The following is a 24,457-nucleotide window of genomic DNA, read 5'->3' on the forward strand; positions in this document are numbered from 1 at the left end:
ATTTCACTTATTTATTTGAAAGGGAGAGCATGAGTAGGAGGAGTGGCAGAGGAAGAGGGAGAAGGAGACTCCTCATTGAGCAGGGAGCCCAATGTGGGGCTCAATCCCAGGACCTCAACACCCGAGCTGAAGGCGGATACCCTACCAGCTGAGCCACCCAGGTGCCCCTCTTGCCATTTCTAAAATACCATTCTGTCAACCATCTGATGGCTCCTGATTCTTTGCCATGATCCTAGAGCGGCACCTCAGGATGTCAAAGGGGAGGCCTCCCTGAGCAGCAGCAATTAGACTCTAGAAAGAAGAAAAGAGTCTGAAGCAAAGTCCTAAGTTCAGCATGGGTTTGGGTTTGAACGTATGTGTACACGTCTGTGAGATATGGAATACGGAAAAATGTTATCACACTTCATTTTATTTCATCGGAAAAAGTTTAAAATAAATACCTTGCTTTTATGGAACTGGAAATACAATCACATTTGTTGTTTAAAAAAATAGAGAAAGCAAATATGCATATATGCTTTAAATATATTCATTATATTTTGGCAGTAATTCTGAGTAAAACCAGAATGAAAAGAGAAAACACGAGAGGATGATGACAAGTGATAAAATGGTACTAAAAAGGTTTGTATTAAAAAATTACCAGGAGACGATGCAGAAAGTGTGGTTCCTCCTCCCGACAGCTGCTTCTGCTACTTCCAGTTTGTGGGCAGTTTTAAATGATAGTATTTTATTTTGAAAGGTGGCTTTAATATGCACAGATGCCAAAGAAATAGGTGTTGTGTAATACGACATTTAAAAAAGCCCTCCACCAGCTCAGCCTCAGCTCCGTACCACACAGGGCCTGGATGTCCCTTCATGGTTCCTTCTATCCATTTCCAGGAGAAGCTGTCTAGACAGGACCGCAGAGACACGTGAGCTGGGAGTGAGAGGCCCTGGGTTCCTTTTCCTCCTCGACTGGTCATCAGCCTTGTCACCTCCACTCCTCTAAGTTTCCTCATTTATAAAAGTGGGGCTGACAGCCCTCGTTGTGAGGCTCAGTCGAAATAAACAAGTGAGATGATAATTTTTAAAAATGTGAGGTGAGCTGTGAAATGTGTAACCCTAATGATTCAGACCTGTACCCCTGGGGCAAATAATACATTATATGTTAATAAAAATAATTAAAAATATGTGAGGTCTATGTCTAAGTGAAAGTATATACAGTTTGGCTCAGAGTTAGATGCTGCTGCTTAGCTGTTTTAGGTGATCTCAGTAGCTATGCAGATAAGGGTTCAAGGGCCCTAAATTTAGGAGAAATGTCCCTCTGGCTAAAATAAAACTGAGGGTGAACAAGAAAGGACTTAATAAAACTCTGGAGATGCCTGGGTGGCTCAGTTGGTTAAGCCACTGCCTTCGGCTCAGGTCATGATCCCAGGGTCCTGGGATCGAGTCCCACATCAGGCTCCTTGCTCAGCAGGGAGCCTGCTTCTCTCTCTGCCTCTGCCTGCCGCTCTGCCTGCTTGTGTTCTCTCTCTCTCTCTGACAAATAAATAAATAAATAACATCTTTAAAAAAAAAAACAAAAAAAAACTCTGAACACCATTTGATACACTGGTAGGAGAGAAGGGACATCTAATTCAGTCACCCCATTCTATAAAATCAATAGAGTAGATAGTAGACAGCTGAAGAGAAACCCAAGAAAGGCAAAGCAGCTTAAGTAAGGCCATTCTTTAATGGCAGGCAAAATTCCTAATGAGAACCTAAGTCCTTCTGAAAATGTCCTAGTTTAAGATTTTATTTTTATTTGACATAAAGAGAGAGAGCACAAGGGGGAGTGGCAAGCAGAGGGAGAAGCAGGCTCCTGGGGAGCCTGTTGTGGGGCTGGATCCCAAGACCCCGGGTCATGACTTGAACAGAAGGCTGCTTAACTGACTGAGTCACCCACATGTCCCAAGAACCTCTATGCTGATAATTACTTCAACCTCACCGTAAGAAAAGAAAGTAGGTTTCACCAGACTCATCGTTATCCTCATCAGAAGTACTGACTGAACTTGAGAAAGATAAAGTGACTCGGCTAAAAACTCACAAAGATGATCATATCTAGAATTAAGGTTTTCTGATTTCCAAACAGTGGCTCTTCCCATAATAGCAGTGCCTACCCTGTCATTCAGAATACTGATCTCACTTTTGTCCCATGTAAGGAAACCTAAGTATACTCCAGAAGACATTTTCTCTCCTTCTTAATCTACCATTTAGGTATAGCTCACCAGACTTTTTTCTATGACACAATTTAGTTCTCTGAGGAAGGGGCTTGGATGGTTCAGAATCATGTTCAAACTGGAAGAAACCTTAAGAACGTTAAGATTTCTGTATGAGGAGCTGATGAGACTGATTTCATGTTCCACCTGCAGCACGCTCCACCGCTATGATCCTTAAAGCATGTTAGAGGGGAAATGCTCCATCATTTAGTGGCCTCATTGTGCCCATCAGCCCTTCAGATGTGCTTATTCCTAATGCAGTGGAGCTTGGCCCGGGTGTGCAAACAAGAAAGTGTTGGCCTGGAAGATCAGGGACTGTGAACACCCAGTGGGTCATCCCTATGCTAAAGCACACCATACGCCATTTATAAAATGGCGCTTCTAGCAGATCTTCAGCACACTATTACTGAGACTGATCAACCAATATTTACTTACGGTCTAGGGACTCTAAGTTTACTCACCTTTAGTGTCCGTCTCCAGGATTATTAATACAAAAGACATTCAAGACTGGGACATAATTGATAAATAACACACGGGAGGAAGATCAGATTTTAAGCTCTTACTTAGACTTTATGTTTGAAATATGAGCCATGACAGAACCGCTTCTCAAACCGTGAAAGAAAAGCCCAAAAATAAAATTTTTGACCCCTTTTGAACATCCTGATGTGGAAGGGTAGAAAAAGAACACAATCTAGTGTGGGAGGGCAGAATCAGAAATAGGTCCAGCACCACAGAAGCCTCTGCCCTTTCAGGGTTGTCACTTAACCTCCACATTTTTAGCTTTCCTCACTAGGAAAATGGGAATTATAAAACTTGTCCTACCTAGCTCACAAAGAGGCGAAGACAAAACAACGGCACACAGTGTGAGACTACGTTGGGATGTAGTGCATAAACGCAGATTGTTTTATAAACGATGTAGAGCTGGATTAAAGCTACAGTGAACTAGATTCTGTAACATAAAAAGTAAAACACTTTCCAGAGAAATTTATTTGCCAACGGGGTTGGGAAGATCTGTTAAAATAATTCTAAAGCTATTTATCAGTAAGATGATAATATCTGGAAGCACTTCTATAATTCATGCAAATAGTAAGTTGTTTGAAAAACATGTGTGCCATTTTGCCACGTTAGTGTTGGGCATTCTTTGATCAAGTAGTTAAAACCAGTCTTGTAAGTCTCCTCCCTCATATGTGAACTTTATTTATAATACATTAGAAAACAAACTTTAAAATAGAATAAACATCCTTGTACCTTTTTAATTTTTGAAAATATTTCCATGTACTCTTGGAAAAGTTATATATGCAAAGTTCATTTTTTTCCCCAACATTTTTAACCAGAATCTCTTTGGACTAATTGAAGACTCTGATGTACAATTTTAGAGATTTCTTTGAGGAAAAAAATTCTAAATGTAGTAAATACATAAGTATCAGTAAGTTACAATTTGTGCTATAAAACCTACAAGTATAAATGAATTTAGCCATTCTATAATAAATGAGATTTTAATTTCCTATCACTCCATGTTTGCGATTTAATTTTTTAACCACACATTAATACGACATTTACTTCTTCAAAGTAATGAGACAGTAACTATGCTACACTCTTAGAAATGCAGGCCTGTATCCTACGCCTATGATACTTTTTGTTAGAATAATGCTTTATAGTTTTCCAAAAACTTTCAGGTAGAGGACTCCCCCCACCCCCCCGGCCCCAACTGCACAAAGCAGGGGAGAACAGATCTCCTGAAATTGCCAGAACATAGGGCTTTGGTTCCAGGATCGGTTTTTTTCCCATTCAATGGCACTTTTTCTCTCTCAGGTTCTGTGATAAATATTTAAAAACAAAATGTCCTTGCAGGACAGTGAAAAACATTCCACCACTCAAAATGGATCTGTAAGCTTTGACAGAGGAGAAGCAGCTGGGAGGGGCAGCGAAGACCACCCCACCGCCCCTGCCCCGGCCCCTCGGATTCACGGGTCAGGTTGAAGGACACACAGGGCCCCGGGGCTCTTACCGTCCAGGTGGCCGACTTGGCGGTGCTGGACTGCTGGAAGGACACGTCGAAGCTGTGCGGACCCGGATAGTCGGTGTTGGAGGGGATGGCGGGGGACGGAGAGAGGGCATCGAAGGTGGAGCTGGGCTGCGCGTAGGGCGACGGCGCCGTGACGCTGTTCTGCGCGTGGTCTGTGTTGTAGGGGCTGGTGGACGAGGAGCCGTTCTGGATCTGCTGGTCCATGCTGTTCAGGAGCCCCAGGTTCGTGTACTGTGGCTGCAGGACACCCAGAAACCCCAGTGTTAGCTACTTTGGCGGCAGAGGAGGCATCATTTGGTGCATGCATTCTACAGAAATCGAAATTCACATTCAGAAATGAAACTTCACATTCCAGGTAAAAGGACTAATTTGTGATACACAGAAACAGCAAGAGAAGTCAAAGTCCTGCGTGTGTTTTGTAATGACCCACAGAGATCACAAATCTTCACGTGCAGCTTTTGGAGACTGTGGTCTCCTGAAGAGAAACTGATAATAGAATATACAGAATGATTTTGTGGTAGTACTGTCTAGTGACAGACAGTGACTTCGTGTGTGGTGAGGAGAGTATAGGGTATAGACTTGAAATCACATTGTACACCTGAAACTAATGTAACATTGTGTGCCAACTATATTTAAAAAAAAAAAAAGTAGAATATGAACGAGCTGGACAAAAATGTCCAGAGCTCAGTAGCTGTAGAGAAGGTCTTTAAAATAAATAAAAACCACCTACTATTTCTTTTTTTATCCCCTCCCGCCATAGTATTCAGAATAAGAAAGAACACTGATAGATATGTTCTAAAGAGGACTTAAGCATAGAGTTGTTGTATATGGGGCAAAATCAGAGGTCCTCCAAATTTCCCTGTAGTTTTATTGTCTAAATTCTGTCCCAGGGTACCAGGAATGCCACCCCACACCGCCCTCTGCCCCGGGCCCCAAGGACTCAGTTCATCAAGACTGGAGAAGCATGGGTAGTAAGGTTAGGGAGAGCCACCTAGATATTTTTAAAGAAAACACACTAGTATATCATCCAAGCATAACCTAATTTTTTATCTGTTCTTTCGTTTTCTTTGTAGCCATTTCTTCTTTGCCAGAGTAGAACATGTGTAAGAGGAACATCATCTAGTTATGATTAACATTCTATATTTGATATAATTTAAGAAGTACATTAGCTCATATAGCTCCTCTCCCAGATACTTGTAGGTCTTCTGGGCCAACGGGCATGGAATAGGAGGCACTTGACAGGATGTACATGGAAGGAAGGAATTGACTTGACATTTAATCTGGGAAAAAAATGCATTACTATCATGGAGTGGGAGAGATTTGCTCAAGCATCAGCTAGTAAGCACAGAGTGGGAATTTTGAAACCAAATCTTCTGACTCTGAGTCCAGGCCCTGCCCAGCACCATCACACCTGTCAGCCTGATGAGACAATTCAAGTCCTTCCTAAACTAGAGTCAAAATGGGCACATTTCAGAAGGGGCAAGCACCGGATGGTATAGTTTTTCGTGTGTGAAAACTTCTGACGCATATCAATCTCATTCTTTCTTCAAGGTAGTAAAGGGGAAAACAAAGCAAAAGCAGGAGAGAAAAGTAGTCTCTTTGGTACATATTTTATAAAGGAAAGGAGGAGTCTGGCTCTTCCGTTGAAGGATAACTCTGAGAGTCCTTGACCAAGTAAAACTATGGGGAAGAACAGACTCACAAAGAAAGAGAAGCTGGACGAAAACTGCCATTAAACTGAATCATTTAACTAAACTTTAGGTATTTCACATGGGGAGGAGAAAGTCTGAACTCGGCCATTCCATTCAGTCCAGAGAGCATCTGTCTAAATGTTAAAGGCCGCATGTCCATTCCAGTACATTTATACATTCGCATTCCACGGCCGGATGCCACGTCCCCATTTGCTCTTCAAATAACTATTAATCTCTTTACACTTCTCCCCATGCTGACAAGAGCAGCTGTTTGTCTTGCCTTCTCTCCCCTCTGACTTCTCCAGCTCCCATTCCTTTCTGTCCTCCAGCTTCAGCTTCCCCTCCTGACCGGTGAAGCAAAACTGCAGGTGAGACAGGGGGGGAAGAGAATAAAACCTGAGGCCCCGGTGAGCGTCCACACCCCTGCCCCACTCCCCTGAATTTAACTCCTCAGGAGGTATGCAGGCCTGCAGTAGCAGCCTAGGAATGGGATTGAAAAGATACTCTTTGTGTTCAAGTTAAGGGTCAGCATGCAAAGCACTCCTGAAGGTCCTGTAGGAATCAGATAATGCTCCCAGAGGCACGTGCTTCCCTACAGCGGTACAATTAGGGAAGCGGCCGGCCCTGACAAAAAGGACAAAGGAACCGGCTGAGCACTTTCTCACAGGCAGTAAAATGCCTCTGGAGTCACCCCTTTCCTCCTCCTTCCAGCTACAGAGAATGGAACTTGGGCTAATTGTGGGCTTGGATGAGAACAAAGAAACGTAGTCCTTTGATTTTTTTTTTTTCAATATATGTAAAGAGAAAAGTTTTGGGACCAGCGTTAAAAGCCAGTGAGCAAACACTCAGTGCTTCTTGAAGGACTTAAGAGACATGGAGAATGCATTTACCCCAGAGGCACAAAAGAGACCCCTGGAATAGCAGGAGGACTGAAGGTATTGGGTGGTACTAAAAAAACAAGAGACTGTATTCCCAGGCATGAAGAGCACTGTAGGAGCTGATGGCTAAGCTTTTAAAGGGCAGCATTTTTAATTCTATACAATTCAGGGGAAATATTTTACTTAATAACAACAGAGTGTGGTTCCAATGCTAATGCATCAACTTATGCATCATAAAGCTGGAATTTTCAGATGTAGACAAAGAGCAGCTTACTATCCAAGATAAAAATGGGAAAACACATTTCAGTTCAAACCTTCCTAATTTTACTTTAAGGAGCCATAAGTAAGTCAAGTAGTGCACTCAGTTGTCTTTTAAAAAATTAAAAGCCTAAAACCAACACTATTACTCTTTAATTTACCTGGAACAAACAACAACAAACCCACCAAAGTTAAGAATTGCATGATTGGAAATCTACTTGGATACTTTGCAGAGCTTTGTTAAAAATCAGTGTCATAAACCTGCCATACGAAGCAGTACTTTTGAAGTTAATTTAAAAAGCATTCAGTGAACAACAACAACAACAATTTCTTATTTGACGAGAGAAGGAACATGTTGACAGAGTAGGATTGGAGGCTGAAGGCAGATCAGCGGAGCCAAGATGAACATGAGCAGTGCAGACAGGACCAGCAAAATCATTTGTGTGACCCTTTGCAAAATGAAAACACAGGGCCTCTCCGTCCTAGATTATGGTTCAAACAGGTGATAACAGAGCATGAAGCAAATACAGGACCCCTTGTTACTGTTCACTTTTGTATGTGTGGATGAAGCTAGCTCTGAACCATGTCAATGAGGATAATATTCATCCCTCATGTTCCACCAAAGTGAACATAGTGGGGGAAAGGGAGCAATGTCTGTGCCTCTTCTTTATTATAATCCCATAAGCACAGAAGGGAGAAACTTCTGTTTTGCTGGGATGCTAATGTAATGCCTATTCACAAAGACCAGGAGAAGAGCCTCAGAAGTTAGAACCTGACACTTCAATGTCAGTCCAAAAAACTGCCCTCAGAAGAATTCTCTGGGGTTGCCTATGTCCCGTATATTTCTTATGTAACAAAAACTATTAGAATTTGAAAGAAAACAAAAAAAAAAAGTAGATTGTCCCTTTCTAACCACAAGGTACCTTGATCTTCAAAAAAACTTAACATACCCTACAGATACTCAATGAGTGAATGAATGAATGAATGAATGAATGAAAAATGTTATAGATCTACCCCATCCTGTCTGAAAGAAGACACAGCCATCTTTCCACAAAACCTGAATGGCAAAATGAAAACAATTTACCTGATAAAGTAAAACAATTGATTTCTTCTGAATTCAAACAGGTGCTTCATTTCCTATCAAGTAGGTTTGAAATAGAAGATTCACCACTTGGACCCTAGGTTTTTTTTTTTACCAACTTCTGTAACTGGAATATATTCAGGTTCATCACAGACTAGCTGATCTGACCACAGAAAGGATGAAACACACACCTTGCTCCCTGAGACTTCTACTCCAGGTACTCACAGAACATTCTGGGGGCGTTCTGAAACATGGTGCTGTTATGAGAAGCGTAGGGACACCCAGGGGCTGAATCTCAAACTGCTTGCTTTCACCATTAGGAAAGAGTAAGTGTAGGTAAGATCTAGTCCCAAATATAGAGAAGAGCATTTTCCTCTTTTTCTCCTCTCTTAAACCCTTTGTATTCTCATAGCCATCTACAGGCTCTCATTTATTTCTTCACCGAAATTCAGTTTGGATGAGTAGAATTAAAATACGGAAGACTGGATTTTTTTCTTGAGTGGTCACTGCTGTTGGAGTGTCCTATAAATGCAACCCTTTTAGCTGCATCTATTTCTCCTTCCTGGATTACACTGATAAGTGATCTTAAAATCTGCACATAACGTGAACCTAAATTTTCTTCTCCTCTGCTCAGAAATAATGTGTCAGTATATATCACTGTAAACAAAACTCAGTATTGAATACCTTTCACGTTGACAGCACAATGACTTTCTTATAAAAGAATTTAACCTCAGAAAGGATCCCCATCAAGGCATTTGACCAGTACAACAGAAAGAAGGACGTAGACATCATTTGTGTTTCTATAAATCTTTGTCCTCCAATTTATCTGTATAAAAGAAATTATGTAAGTTCTACTTACCAGATATTACTCTCTGTAATAGCTAATTGATGGAAACATGACAACGAGAGCCAACAGTCTATGGCAAGAGATTAATAAAAAAATAAGAGCCAAATCAGGAGAAAGAGAGGTTCTTGCTGGGATACAGAATCAAAACTTATTTGCTTCCATTTCAATGTTCTCTTGTCACAGGAAACAATCACTTGCCCAAATTTTATTTGGAAGAAATTATATTTATAATCTGTGATTCACTCTGAGACAAAACTGGGAAATTAAACATTCTTCAGCACTTACATTCCTGAATGGATCCTCACATGGCAAAAGAACTCTGAACTTAGACTGGATGATGTGGAGTCTGACCCCCAGGCCTGTCACTAACGTACTGAAAACCCCTGTATAAGGTACATGTACTGCCTGGACCTTTGTTTTCTATAAGGAGATTGATTCTGATGATCAAATATAAAAAGTTCATCCAGTCTAACATTCTGGTAGATGACCACACTCATCCACAGAGCTATTTAAAGTGCCATGAGGTTACTTAAAAAAAAAAAAAAAAAAAAAAAAATTGAGAGAGAGAGATAATCTGCTTTTTACTTATACAGATTAGCCGGACCAAACCTAGAAATCGAAAATGTTTCAGGCAACATGGACATGCTTTCCTCAGCTGGAAGAACCTTTCACCTCAGGCTTCTTGAAGGAGCTTTCAAGAACATTCTAAAGCCCCTCCTGGGAAAAGAAAATAATTTTCCTCATGACCCTGGACTGACAAAGCATTCATTCGAATATGCTCTAGCAGACAGTACTGCATTTTCATCCCCCAAATATCGGCAGAAGAGTGACTTTTCAACAAGCACTGCCTTAGGGAAAAATACTTGTCATGTTTTAGTTTTCTATCACCTGCCTCACCTGAAGGAATGATGGCTTGTTTTATGCGAGAACTGCACACAACTGAGGTAAAGTGCTCCATTTGTGAGCCAAGAAGATATTTGTGTTATAATGTCAAGTTTAAGTACCATCTTTCAACCTTAAGAATTTGTTCAGCATCACATTTTTCTCCAGACCAGATTTTGTTCATTGTAAAGTATTTCCCTTCTTTTATCTTCCAAATGATCCCCCAAAGTGGACATTTGGAGGTGAAATACACTCCTACCTTAATAACCATAAATAACATGTAAGAATAAAGCACCTAAGCACACAGGACTTCTGACAGCCAGCAGAGAGTTTACTAGAAGGTTTTACGTTCTGACACAAAGTGCTGAGATTCCTCTGAGGTCTGAGATCCCGTAACTCAGGAAAGAGCTCCCGAAAAGCCCCGACTGATGCCAGACAACCGCAGGTGAGACAAACAAATACAAAAAGGGCTGATCAGGTGGACAGCAATGTCCACAAATACTAGACCACAGCATTTGAAAATTGAAGAAAGGAAATGGGTTGAAAACTAAACCTAAATAGACCTACTTTACACTGTGTAGAGCTCAGCTAGGGAAAACTAAACTTTACGTTCTGATGACAGTCAGTACTCCCTTTTAGTAATGACATATGAAGAAAATCATAATCATGAGCATCTACTTTCTGCGAGAAGCTTTGGTCACCATCACGGTGCTTCCAAGGAAGTACACGGGCAGAGCAGAAAGCAGAAAGGTGTAATTTTAATATTCAATAATTCTAGATACAGATATGAAGGGAAAATATGCCGTTTCAATTTTTTCAAAGTTAGAACAAAAATATGTTTGAGGACATTTTTTAAAATATTTTATTTATTTGACAGACAGAGATCACAAGTAGGCAGAGAGGCAGGCAGAGAGAGAGGGGGAAGCAGGCTCTCTGCTGAAGAGAGAGCCTGATGCGGAGCTCGATCCCAGGACCCTGACACCATGACCTAAGCCGAAGGCAGAGGCTTTAACCCACTGAGCCACCCAGGTGCCCCTGAGGACATTTTCAATCTGTTAACAACCACTCTTTTAATAGCTTTATTTAGCAGAAATAGTAATGTGAAAAGAAGATAGTACATAGTAATGAAAATTTTCAGTGAAGATTAGCCCACCCTTATGGAGAACATACCATGGTGACTTTAGAGGTTTGTCAATAATGTCTCATTGGTTTTTAAAATGAGATTAAAATACTTAAAAATAATATATATATGTATATATATATATACATATATATATGTCAGACCATATTTTATACACACACACACACACATACAGTTTTATATTATATATATGATATAATATATCTATCTAGGCCATGTCAGAAATTAGGACTTAAATCAATGGGGCAACTGAATGCAAAGAACACTGAATCACAGGAGACAGCTTTGTTTACCATGACCTGAAACTGAAGACACAGCAATTACAATAGTGGCCATCAAGATTAAAAAAAAAATCAGAAACATATGTAGCATCCATATCTCATCCTATCTCTATAAAACATTATTAGGTATTATTACTACTACTACTACCACTATTTCTGCTACGACGAATAATCTTTTTGAGTCCTTCACTGTGTCTTTCCTAGTCTTCAGGTTCCACTTATTCATTTAATCCTCATGAGCTAGGTGGCATTATTATCCCATGTTTTATACATATTTTATAGATGAGGAAACTGAAGCTCTTCAAGATTAAGGAACTTGCCCAAGGTAGTAAGTGACAGAGCCCGAGTGAGAAACCAGTCAATCTGGCTCAAGAACCTGCGTTCTTACAGTATCTTCCATTCTGACTGCATGCAAATCTGAGTCACTCAAATTTCTGCCTTCAATTTTCAGCTAAAAATGACATCTATCTTAAAAAAAAAAAAAAAAAACCTCAACAACCAGTTTCCCGTATTAAAGACAGGCTATAAAACTAATCATTCTTAGAATAGCTGTAATTGCAAAGATGAGAGACCCGGCTTCTTGGAACTACCACCAGAAACTCATTGCAGATGAGATCATGTCCCTCTCAAGCTTGAAGCCCTTGAGCAGGTCCCTACTATCTTAGAATAAAGGTCCCAAATCTTTAAAGTGGTCAGTGCCACACTGTTTGAAACTCTCTCCTTTACTCACTAAAGAACCAGTAAATAGGCACTCTTCCAGTTTTTCGAAGGCAGGCTCCTTCGGTGCACAGCATTCACAAAGGCAGCCTGAATCCTAGCTCCCCTTGTAAAGGTTAGCTCAATGTCATCCCCCAGGAGGAGTCCTCTGCCCAGGTGGGTGGGTGTTCTCCTTTGTTTCACACAGTGATACTGCTCGAAGTTTCCCTTGGCATCACATAATTATAACTGGCATGAATTATCTGTACAAATATATTTTTTTAAATATTAGTTTTTTTCTGCACAACCATAGACCTATGAGAGATTCTTTCTGGTTTAGTTAGTACTGAGTCTCATGTCTGGAACAGAGTCTAAGGCACAGTAGCTGCTCGGGAAATATTTATTGAAAGAATAAGTGCAAATCATTTCAAAATATGGAGCACCTGGGTGGCTCAGTGGGTTAAGCCGCTGCATTCTGCTCAGGTCATGATCTCAGGGTCCTGGGATCGAGCCCCACATTGGGCTCTCTGCTCAGCAGGGAGCCTGCTTCCCCCTCTCTCTCTGCCTGCCTCTCTGCCTACTTGTGATCTCTGTCTGTCAAATAAATAAAGAAAATCCTTAAAAAATCACTTCAAAAAGGAAATCACTTTCAGGAGATAATCTATTTTTATTCTAACACAACTAGGTGTTGATTCTCAAGCTGAAAGAAGTCTGCCTTCAAGTCCAATTCATGTCTTTCCATACTACTACCAAATGAAAGTTAGGGTGCATCCCCAAATAATCTCTCTGACCTGTACTCTGTGCTTTGCTTTGTTTTGGTAGGTGAGAACTGTGCTTTTAGCCTCAGCTTTTATGGGAACTAGTAGCAGAATAGCCAGTCTTGTCACTCACAAGGTGATGAGTAATACTTGGTAGCTCACACCTAGCTGGGAAGTTTATTAATGAGCTTCTACTTCCTTAAAACAAACACATACACGTTTTTGTGCCAAGGCAGTATTTTTAACCTAATGGCCTAGAGTTTGTTTCTAATGCATCTAGGTTATTAGTAAGAATCCAAATCTTTGTGGTCATATAATTATTCACTTCCTAGGGATGGTGTTTGTGGCCAAATGCAGATTTTTTTTTGAAAGAAACTACCCAGAAACAAGTGTAGAGGAAGACGTTAGTTTCTGGTGGATAGGCCACAAAATTTGTCCCTCCCTGTCTAATTTCCATGATTTTCTACCCAGTTAGTTAGAAGTCAGTTTAGAATAATGTCTTAATTAAGGGCTTACAATGTATGTTTTGAAGAACTCAGATTGCACTTTATCAGACTTACAAACCATTTCTTGCAAATGGTCTAAATTCATGACTTCATTTCACAGACTTTATAATACACACACAGAGGTTGAAACACCAGCCTTGATTTGCAAATAGAAAAGTAAAGCATGAAACAAGAAGCATACTACTCAGTTTTACTATTCTATATGTATTCAACTGAGAAACACTGTTTCATGCATTCTAATTTGCTTTTGCTTGTCAAGATCTTTGCTGATTGCTACATTTTCCATTGTATCTGAGATTAAAGTTTTCAGTGATTTACTATGCTTTGTAATTAGACATGGTGACTTACGTAACATTGGAGTGTTCCTTTAAGCTGTCACTTTTAACTACAAAACCAAACTGAAGTTTCCAGCTATGCAGAAGACATGCTTTACTTTGAAAATCTCAGACAGCCAATATTCTTTTCACCCTATTCACCCCATTATGAAACTAACAATCAATCAGTTTAATAATTACAACAGCTTCTTGGTGTCTTACTTGAACATGAAAAAAACAAACAAAAAACTAGGACAGTCTGTTTAAGAACAAAATGACTTAAAGATTTCTCAGACATCCTTTAATAATAGTAACACCATAGAAAATGAAATAGGTAAGTGTTTGCAAATCCTCAGACTTATCCACCCAGAGCAAACCACCCAAGTCTCTGGTGAGGATCAAGAGACATGCAGGGGACAAAATGAATCAGTGTGGAAGCAAATAGACGCTTTTAAGAAGTGACTGCAAAGCCAGATAAAAATCTAATCTGGGTTTGTCTTTTTGTTTTGTTTTGTTTTGTTTTTAATCAAACACATTCTCTGTCCTCCTGGGTAATCAATTAAATGAAAGCAGCATACACTTTACACTGTTTACCTCTGTTAGAGTACCAGTCAGTTCTTACTCAGGAAACTTCCCTGTCCTTTAAAAACTTTCTTGCCACTTGAAGTATAATGGAAATAAATACCAAGGCTCATTAAAAAAAAACTTTTACAAAAAAAAAAAAATGGAGAGAGAGACTGAGAAGGATTTGTAAGATGTCAAGGAAAACCATGCCATTCTCCACATACAGGCGGAGACAAGGCTTGTACAATGTACGCAATCCCTTTGCTTTTTGCACAGGTCAGATACAAAGAGTCATTTCTGTAAAAGTACATACAATACGCCATGCTTTTATCTGAAGATGCCCCTTCATGGAACAGCAACAGACACGTGCCTTCGTCACCTCCAGGGACACCATTTGGTAGTCCTGGAGAGGATGCAGAGAAATACCACACACCACCCGCCCACCAAGGGTCTTCAGTCTAGAACTGGGGAGAAGGGATCTTATCCACTGGGAGAAAATGAGGGATAAAGAGAGAAGTGCAAAAGAGTTCAGAAGAAGGAGGGGTTATTCTGAAGGTGTGTGAGTGTTGGGGGGGAGAGCGGAGACATTTTTTAAGAGTGAAGTAGCCTCCCACAGGGCCTTAAAAACTGGAAACAATTTGACCTGAAGATAAATATCTGGGGGGTTGGCGTTGGAGGATAGAAAGAAGCCAGGAAAAGTACCTTCTCGGGAAACTTACTATTGTGATTTTCAGCCTTTCAAGCACTTTGGGACTGGCTATTAAAATCATTTCCCACCCTAAGGCTTATTATGGGCTTTGGACTTCACCCAGTGTCACCATTTCTCTCTGTGTCTGTCTGTGGAGTCCTCAACCTTAATCTGGTGACAGTCTCACACAGTCTATTTAAAAGTAATCAAGCCATTCCCAAAACATCTAATGTTGCCCGTTGAGAGGGTAATGGTTTTCCTTTTAATTCTGATTCCATCAATGGAGTGACACTAATCCAGACTGATTTGAGTAAACAGGGCATATTCTCCATTGTCTCTGTGATCTGAGAAAGAATAAACTTGAGAAAGCTCACTGCCTAGATTGGAAATGGCCCCTTTGGGTGTTTTTGCGCAGGCTTGAAAGGAAAAAGAAAACGCCTGTACAGAGTTCTTTCCAAGGCAAGCTGAGTTTGGGGGTGGTAATTCTCATCAGGGTATTATACTAAACTGCACCTATTAGTGGCTTTAGCACCAATAAGAAAGTAGAACTATTTCTTTTGTAGTGTTTCCAGAAGAGCTGACGAGAATGTTTCATAAATTTCCGCCTCTGGCAACACACCACAGCTTGACTCAAAATTCCCTCTTTCGGCTTTTATAGGAAATCTTTTTTTTTTTTCCTTTTAAACCATTGAAGAAACACAGACAAGATGCAACTCAGATCACAGGTTCTTTTTTTGTTTTTTTTTTGTTGTTGTTTTTTGTTTTTTTTTTTTTTAAGAAATTTTATTTATTTGACAGAGATCTCAAGCAGGCAGAGAGAGAGGAGGAAGCAGGCTCCTTGCTGAGCAGAGAGCCCGATGCGGTGCTCGATCCCAGGACCCCGAGATCATGACCTGAGCCGAAGGCAGAGGCTTTAACCCACTGAGACATCCAGGCGCCCCCAGATCACAGGTTTTGCATGAGATATCAATTTACACTCTTCCTGCATCCACTAACATTCCAAAAATGTTTTATTGTTGCCAGATATTCCCTCACCTAGAACCAACATGTGCTTTACCTTAGCACTAGTTACTGAATTAAATTGACAGGTAAATATTGCCTGGTGAAGCCGTCTTGCCTTCTACACGACAGCCTGATTTTACTTTGTCTTTGAAAAACAAACTTAGGCAAGGTGTATCTACTTAGTCATTATCAAATAAGAAATAAATTTAGAAATGAGAACGTAAGTTTTTTTTTTTTGGTTTTTTTGTTTTTTTTGGTTTTTTTGTTTTTTTTTTTTGGTTGTTGTTTTTTTTTTTGTTTGTTTTCTTTCTTTTTTTTTTTTTCAGAAATAGGATAGGTGTGCTATATTATCAGACCAAGTCAGAAGATCGAATATGGGAAAATATAAAGTACTGTTTCCGAAAAGACTGTACAGGCATTTCATTTAACTACTTAGTTTTGCAAAGGAGGTTGCAAGCAATGTGTTAGTTTCTGGAATGTCACTGTTTCCCCGAATGTCTGCACAACATTGAAAGCAGGACAATCCCTTTTCAATATTGGATATTTTCAAAATCCACTTGATGTTAGTGGAGAGTTAGGTTTTAAGGAGGAGACAGGAATGAGATACAAGCTTGGACTTCCCCATATTTAATAGAAAGGCCAATTCTCCTTCCTGCCTGCCTCTTGACATTTAAATCAAGTCACTGAATTACCTCCCCCAAGAACCTACCCTTCCTTACCTACCCTTCTATTATCGCCTTAATTGCCCACATTTTCTTCCTGGGTGAGATGGAAGTAATGAAGGAGGGTATGGAAGGAAAGGATATTAATATGGGGGGAAGACATGTCTTCCCTCCATATTTCCGTTCAAGTCTTAAATGCAGATGTGTATCCTTGTACAAAATAAATTGAAAAATTTATGGCAAAGACTTTTTTCATTTGAGAGATCAAAATCTTGATTTCTTGATTGTTGTTTTTTGCTTAATGCAGGGGGTGGGGGGACAGGTGTTTGTTGCTTAAATGGGACATTCATATTTGGTTCTGGTCCATTATTTCTCAATTGGAATTCTTATCTTCAACAAATATCATACTTGGTATATTCTCTCACATTTAGCTCCAGGATTACTATTGGCATTTAGAGCAGTGACCAGAGAAACGTTTTTCTCATCCTGATTCTAAGATGACTATTTAATAAAGTTAATCATAATTAGATTTTAAAAATCAGTCTGGATTTTTGTTCTTAGCTTTGATAATTTAAAAATGTGATTACTGAGTCTATATAAGGGTAAGATACCTTATCTGTCTCTGTAGAAGTCTAAGGAAAGGCAACAGGGAACCCTCAATGTCACCCAGCCCCATCATTTGGGCTAATTTTGCTCCTTCCTTTCAGGATGACACTTGTCATGCCTATGGCATATAGAGTTTTGAATCTCAAATTCTGAACATTGTCCATGCTCTCAAAATATGCATAGGTTCAAGTTCTTAGTAAGATAGACGTCCCCACCATATTTTGTTGCTGTTTCTGTAACAGCTTTCCATTTTAACATACATACTAAATACAGATCTGTGTTTAAATCAACATTCTCTTTCCAAGTCAATATATCATGCTCTTTCATCTGGTCCTGTGCAGTTTTCCCGTCTACCCAGAATGACCTTTCTTCCCTACCTTGGCTAAAATCTGGTCCTCAGATGATGTGACATGTTACTGTCGTCATGCAGTTTGAATCCATTTCACTGTCTTTGAGTGCCTTTAGATTCTCCCACCACATTCTGTTTCCTCCTGCAGTTATTTGTAATACCTTCCATGTGCCCTAGAGTTGTGAATTCTCAGACGTGAATTCTGTTGTGAATTCTCAGTTGTGAATTCTGCAGACCAGTGGCTGCAACTTATTCACTTCTGCTTTCCTTACAGTGTCTAGCCCTGTGACTATTTAATGAGCTCTTTCTAAATGTTGGGTTGTAAAGAAATGCTTCTTTCCTGGGGGAAATAATCTAAATGGCTTGGGGGTGGGATATCAAAACTGCTGTATCTATTTACAACCAAATTTATACTGTTTTTCCATTTTGGAGTGGGGTTTGGGAAAACAATGAAATAAGGATGTCTTTATTAGTGGGGTAACCATATACTTTGTCCTCTAAGTGGAACCCTTTTGAAAGTGAAAGTGCTTCTATTCATGATTACATTCAAATAGCAGGCATATATTAGGAAAAACCAAAACCAATGGTTTCCAATTTATCCATGGAGACCATAGCTATTAAAGATAGCAACACACAAAGAATGCATAAGTTGTATATGACTTTAGACACAATCTGCTTCTGCCCTTCCAAAGGTTCCAGAGAAGTGGTGAATATTCCTGCAAAACAGATAGCCAATACGCAACATGGAGGAATGCATTTTTATACTGCTAGGTGGTCTAGAGCAAAGCCATTTATTCTTCCCAAATGTGCCCCAACACAGCTCCCATTATACCACCACTCTGTTAAAAATCCTCCCATGGTTTATCACTGCCACAATATTAAATGTCACATGGCCCTCCATGAGCCACTCTGACACCTCTAACTTTATTTCCTAATTTTTTCATGCTTTCGATTCCATCCGGACTCTTTGACATTGCTGAGTACACCAGCATTCACCCCGACTCTGTGGCTCTCCTGATGCCTGTTTCTTCACCCAAAATCCTCCTTCCCTCTCATATTTCAAGGACTTAGGAAGTTCTTCTACCTGACCTTCCAAGTACAGCTACCTCCTACTCATACATACAGACTTTCTTGATCCTTCTGTTTCGAGGCACTCTCTTTCTCTTTGATCCTTTATATTGTCTTGCTCACACTTCTCATGTGACAAAGAGGATCTGCCCTGACTATAACTGCATGTGTTCATTTCCTCTATGAACTGTAAACTTCTTGGTGTAACAACTGTTTCTTACTCACTTCATATCCTACGCACCATCTTTTATATAACGGATGCTCAGTAAACACTGATTTGAAAAGAGTAAGTCGTTCCTCTAACCTAAGTTTCTCCCCATTTAATACTAGTATTTATGACTATTGACAACATTCAACTTAATGAAAAGGCACCAGTGAAAATTATAAAATGTTGAGAGAGGTAGCACATTAATAAACTCCATTTTACTATTTTCTTATGCCTCCCAATTGTGTTCTTAAGGGATTAGGAATTAAATTCATAGCTTCACTCTTGGATCTACTGTTCTACCTTGACGCTTGAATCCATTTTCTTCCAGAACCCAAATCCATTGCTCTACTGTATGTTCTGCATTGGTGACTCAGTCTAGCAAATTGGCGCTGAAAAATAATGTTCTATCAGTCATCTGACTTTTGTTTTTAATCATACATTCAAAAGAAAATTCTGAGTCCATTGGCCTTTAAACACTTTCATCTTCAAAATAAGACTTTTATGGGAATAAATTATTTTTCACAGAGGTATCTTTTGGTATTTATGTTCACCCTTCCTTATTTATTGGCATAAACTAATTAAAAGAATAAATTAGGTTATTCAATGAGGGGGGAGTTTACTTTCAAAATATTGCTATGAAGGGAGGACTTTTACTTACTCTTCTCTATTCCACAAGCTCGGGTCTCACCCAAAGTAATCATATGCACCTCAGGGAAAGTTCAGGAACATCTGTGGCAACATATTTCTCATCTGTTTGTCTCATATCCTTCCTATAAATCTAAAATCTCCTAACCTCAGACTTATACTCCCTTAATAGGAAGAATACAGAATCCAAATTCCATACACACTCCTTGTCTAAGAAAATTTTAGTAACTTTGCACTCAGAAGATGCATGTGGAATGATGAAAAGGCAACCAATATTTTTTTGGTTGCCATAGCTGACTAGACATTCATTCATATTTCTTAGTGTACGCTACATACCACCGTTGAGGATCACTGCTCTTCTAAAAAACAAAACAAACGAAACATGCTTTTTCCTTATCTAGGTAAAGGATAAGTGATTTATTATCACCACCCATTTTTCCAATAGTAGCAAAAGAAAGTACGATCTGTGATCTGAGATCTAAGATCTCTTTCTCCCAGTCCCCTCTGGGCTTGAGGGCAACCAATTGTAAAAGAAGCAATTCCGTCGAAGACTGTAGTGCGGAGTGAGGTGCACAGCCTGGCTGACAGCTAAGTTAAATCAGCAGGTTCTGCTTCTTCCCCACACTGCTTTCACCTATGGTGCTAAATATCGCAGAAGCACAGCATGGGAAAGCTTGAGACAAGGCGTTTATTAACTATTAAGAGAAAGATCAGTCCCATGGGAAAAATGTCTTCTTTCAGGATAGGAAAGACTGTTTCCCTTGACCATGCAGGCCCACAGGTCAATTAAACGGCAAGATCCTCAACTCCAAGATCTTGTACTGCCACCTTCAAATTACTCTTCTTGCTCTCAAGTAGGTTGGCACATCAGTTCTTTACGTAAACTTTTGGGGAGCATAAACTGGGGATTACAACAGCGCATTCCAGGATGCATTCTATCTCTCTTGATATGAAAGAGAAAAGGGTTACATTAAGTAAACGGGACTGACTTCTGCACCTATGGCTCTCTTGACTACAGAAAGAGATCATTAACCTTGATTTGTAAAATGAGGTGTCTCAGTATATGAGCCTTGAAGGCCCGTTTAGTTCTAGAATACAGGAATCCACTCACCAAAGTACCTTTCCATCATCATGCAGAAACCCAGATAGAGGTTTTAAATAAAAATGTCCTAAATGTCTAAGGAGGATTTGAGAGTCTCTGAGTGTCTACCTCCACCCCGTCTCCCACATGCATGTGCATGCACAGATACACATGCACACAGAGCCCAGGTTTTTGGCAAGAAAGTTGAACTAAAGCTTAATCTGTGAAGAACTTCCCTTCTTTTGGGTCCCTCTCTCAAAGTCTGAGACTAGTCCCAGAGGCCGTGTCATTCCAAGCCTGGCACACTGGAATGGTGCCTGCTTGAGGCCTCTCTCCATTGTCACCCAAGGGGGGTTCCTTCAGCCGCACCTGGTACATCCTGCCCATGCTCTCTGTCCTTCCGGCCCTCTTCCTGTTCACTAACAGCTTCCCCAAATCCAACTCTGCTTGGAGGGAAAGAATTGGGAATGTGGGGAACAGGGATTAGAGAAGGATCAGTGCTCTTCTATCGCTTTTGAGTTGACCCGAAAAAGTTACTAACAAATTAAATTTAAAAATTATCTGAAGTCAGGGATCGGGTTATAGTTTCAAAGTCATTTTTACTCTCACAGGGAGTTACATACTTATTTATTCTTAATCTGTCCATTTTTTTTTGACAATTTTTGTGTGATAATAGATCACCATTTCTGTATGATGATTCCTAATGAACATTATCTCAAGATGAATCCTAAAACGTTAACAACTTTCGCATTAAATTTCCAGATTCTCCAGGCCATGCAGTTCCAGACATTTTATATAGTCAGATATAGAACTACACTTTTACAGAGGACTAGATATTAAAACGTTGACTCTATACAGCAAAGAGAGCCATTCTTAAGCAACGGGATGAAAATGAAGCTATAAAAATTATGCATAAAACACAGATTAATGGAATGATATAAAATTCACCATGGTAATATATAAAAAAGATGCAGGAAGGTAGAGAAATTCAGCCATATTTTTTCATAGATATCCTCTTCTACACATTAGCAGCATGCCAAGAGAAAACAGACAATTTGAGCACCTAAGTATACACATTTACGTAAACTTCTGAAAACTACAAAGCCATGGAAAGGTATTTTCTCTCATGGTAAGAGCGCTATACGCTCACATACGACATGATTCTTCTGCCTCCATAAAAGGCAAGAATTCCTACCAGTTATCTCCTAAGCAAAACACTTATTCAGTTTTTCCCCTCATGAGAAATAACAATTTCTTTCCACTTTGCATCAACTTCCTACTTTTCTTACAGATATTTCTAAACCACCTTTCCTTTCTACCCCTTCCTACTTAGACATGAAGTCAGATCCCAGCCTGCTTATAAGTATAGGTGGGAAATAGCTCATGGACAAACACAAAGTCCAGTATGATATGATTGATAGACCTTGTCGCTAGTAATTAAAACTGACCAACATGGGATCACATAGAAACGAGATCATCTTTAAAGTCACCTCCATTTTTTTTTTTTTAACCGTTTGGTAACATTTTAAGCTAACTTGCCATATTAACGCAGAACAAGAAACTCAAGTTTCTCCACTGAGGACAAGCATGCCTGCTTGAATGTTTTAAAGGAAAACAGGCACTTCCTTTTCCTTCTGTAGATAACTCGATATTTCCCCTGCTCTATTTACACAGTTCAGGTGTCTAGACAATAGCGTGGTCAATATGACAGCGCGGGCCCTGCTTTGTTGCCTTTCACGCGACTCTTCCTTTCGCTGTGTGCACCTGAGTCCCATGCACTTTGTTTTGATTTTTAAGGAGCTCAGTTTGAGCACTCCACTCTACTTTTCCAAGCATTCGCCTGCAAGCATTTTCATCCGAAACACGGAACTCACGCTCACCCCCCGCACCCGCCTTCCCCCGCCAACCCCCGATCTGATTTGTGTCAACACAGCTGCCCTATTCTGAGGAATGTAAACTAATATTGTTGTTAGACCTCCCTCAACCTTAGGAAACTTCCTCAAAGCCTTGCAGTCTCTTCAGGAGTTTTGTTTCCGTATCCCTTTGCTCAGTGATTTAAGTCCCTGAGACAAATTTGAGGAGAGATCAGAGAGGCAAACCAATTCCTTACCTAAAATCCTATATGCTATGATACACACTGCCATGTACACATGTATAAATATTTAATAACGCGTCACCCCCAAATAACTTTGTCATTATACAGTGAAAGTCTTAAGTCGATCACCAGACAATAGGGACATTAGTAAAGTCCCCTGAGGATTTAGATGGGTCTCTGGATTGATAGAATTCAAAACGAAGATGGTTTAAAAAAAAAAAAAAATCTCACCTGGATTATTTTGAAAAAGCTTCATTTGCTTTTAGGATGAAGTCTGGAAATAGAACTGAGAACTTAACTGAGTTAAGACACAGCCAACTAATTTGTCTTACTGGTACGTGAATACCCAACAGGAGTCATTTCCATGTATCTAGCAGAATGTGAGCTGCTCTCTCAGTCTGTTCTTACAAAAAGTGATTTTACAAACTCCTGAATATTGGGTTTCTTCAAATACATAACGTCACCCAGAAATTTTTCTTCTCCCTTTTCTCCTATTATTTCATCTCCTACTTAAAGGAAAAAAAAAATCTTACAGTCACCACAGAAAACATGAACCAAGAAAAGGAGATTCCTATACACAATTTGCAAAAACATTACATTGGGTGACCAAGAACCACAAATATGTAAACTTTTATTTAAAAAAAAAATGAAAAAACATCTCTAAATGGAGTGCTAAAATCTAAAATCCTTACCTCACTAAATTGAGTCTGGGCATTGTTTTCCAGGTACAACATGTTAGCAGTAAGATTGATCAATGCCGCTGTCCTCTCTTCTGGCTCCAGGATTTTGCCAACCCCCCCACCCCCTCTGAGACCCTGACAACAGGAATCTACTAAGAAGATAACAGAACTCAAGTCCCTCTCTCTCTTTCTCTCTCTGTACATAATTTTAGGTTCCCTAATATATACCCAACTATAGGCATGAGGGGCGGGACTCTTCTCTTTACCTGTCCAATCCATCAACTTCCACCTGGAGTCCTCCACTCCAATGGAGTGAGGCCTCTCCCATCTCATTAAGTAGTTAGAATTCCTTATCACCAATCTTTAAAAGAAAAAGAAAGAAAGAAAAAAAAAAAAAAAAGGAGAGAGACTGGTAAAACTTTCCCTTGCCTCTTTCATAAGAAAGTACTCTCTCCTAAAAACAAAACAAAATCTCCCCAAACAAACCTCAGACCGTCCCACCACCAGGACATAGAGAAGGCTTTTCAGAAGGTTATTTTACACTTTGCAACTGAAGAGTAAAACTTCAGGGAGAGCTTTTGGAAGCCCCCCCGCCTTTTTTTTTAAACTAGATGTGGAGTTTTAAGAATGACTACATAAAGTTAGTAATTTCTAACTAAATCCTAAATACTGAAACCCATTTCTAAATATTCAAATCTATGGTTATATTTTCTCAATATAAAAATTAAAATCCACTGCTGGATAGCTGAAAAATTTTCAACTTATTCTCCACAGAGAAATGCCAGTGGTTAAACACAAACTTAGGCCAACATCAGCCACTTGATTTTTCAGAACATAGTCAATGAACAATTTAAACCACTGGTCCCGTTACCTTGCAAAAACAAACAAATATCCATATTATGTACAGGAAATAGAAATTCTGGGAAAAGTGCCCATTTTTTTTTAAGCCTAAAAAAAAAAAAAAAAGCACCGCTTCTTTCTATCATTCTTTCTTGGGACATGGAATCAATACAATAGCTTATCTATTTGAATATTTTCTCTACTTTATTATATCTGATTTTCATTAATACCCAAAGGCATTATCTTTTTCTGTAAACAGTTAATAAATTATAAATAGAAAGAATAAATCTTAAAGTGTGAGAAACCAATTGCCTTTTGCCTTAAGAATATATTTACATAAACATAGAAGAACATTATTGTAGAATCTGGCCTTAGT

General features: G+C 39.5%; 1 protein-coding gene across 6 annotated transcripts in view; it reads right to left on the reverse strand.

Moving 5' to 3' along the window:
- The window catches only part of LOC111147588 (tumor protein 63), a 224,840-nt gene that overhangs the window by 75,477 nt on the left and 124,906 nt on the right, over window positions 1-24,457 (reverse strand). For all 6 annotated transcript variants that reach the window (XM_022503712.1, XM_022503721.1, XM_022503740.1 and 3 more), the window contains one exon: window positions 4,243-4,497. In XM_022503712.1, the coding sequence (XP_022359420.1) occupies window positions 4,243-4,497 (255 nt within the window). The remainder of the gene's footprint in view (window positions 1-4,242; window positions 4,498-24,457) is intronic.

Source organism: Enhydra lutris, unplaced genomic scaffold (assembly GCF_002288905.1).
Source record: "Enhydra lutris kenyoni isolate GAN:26980312 unplaced genomic scaffold, ASM228890v2 scaffoldscaffold2, whole genome shotgun sequence".
Classification (NCBI taxonomy): domain Eukaryota; kingdom Metazoa; phylum Chordata; class Mammalia; order Carnivora; family Mustelidae; genus Enhydra; species Enhydra lutris.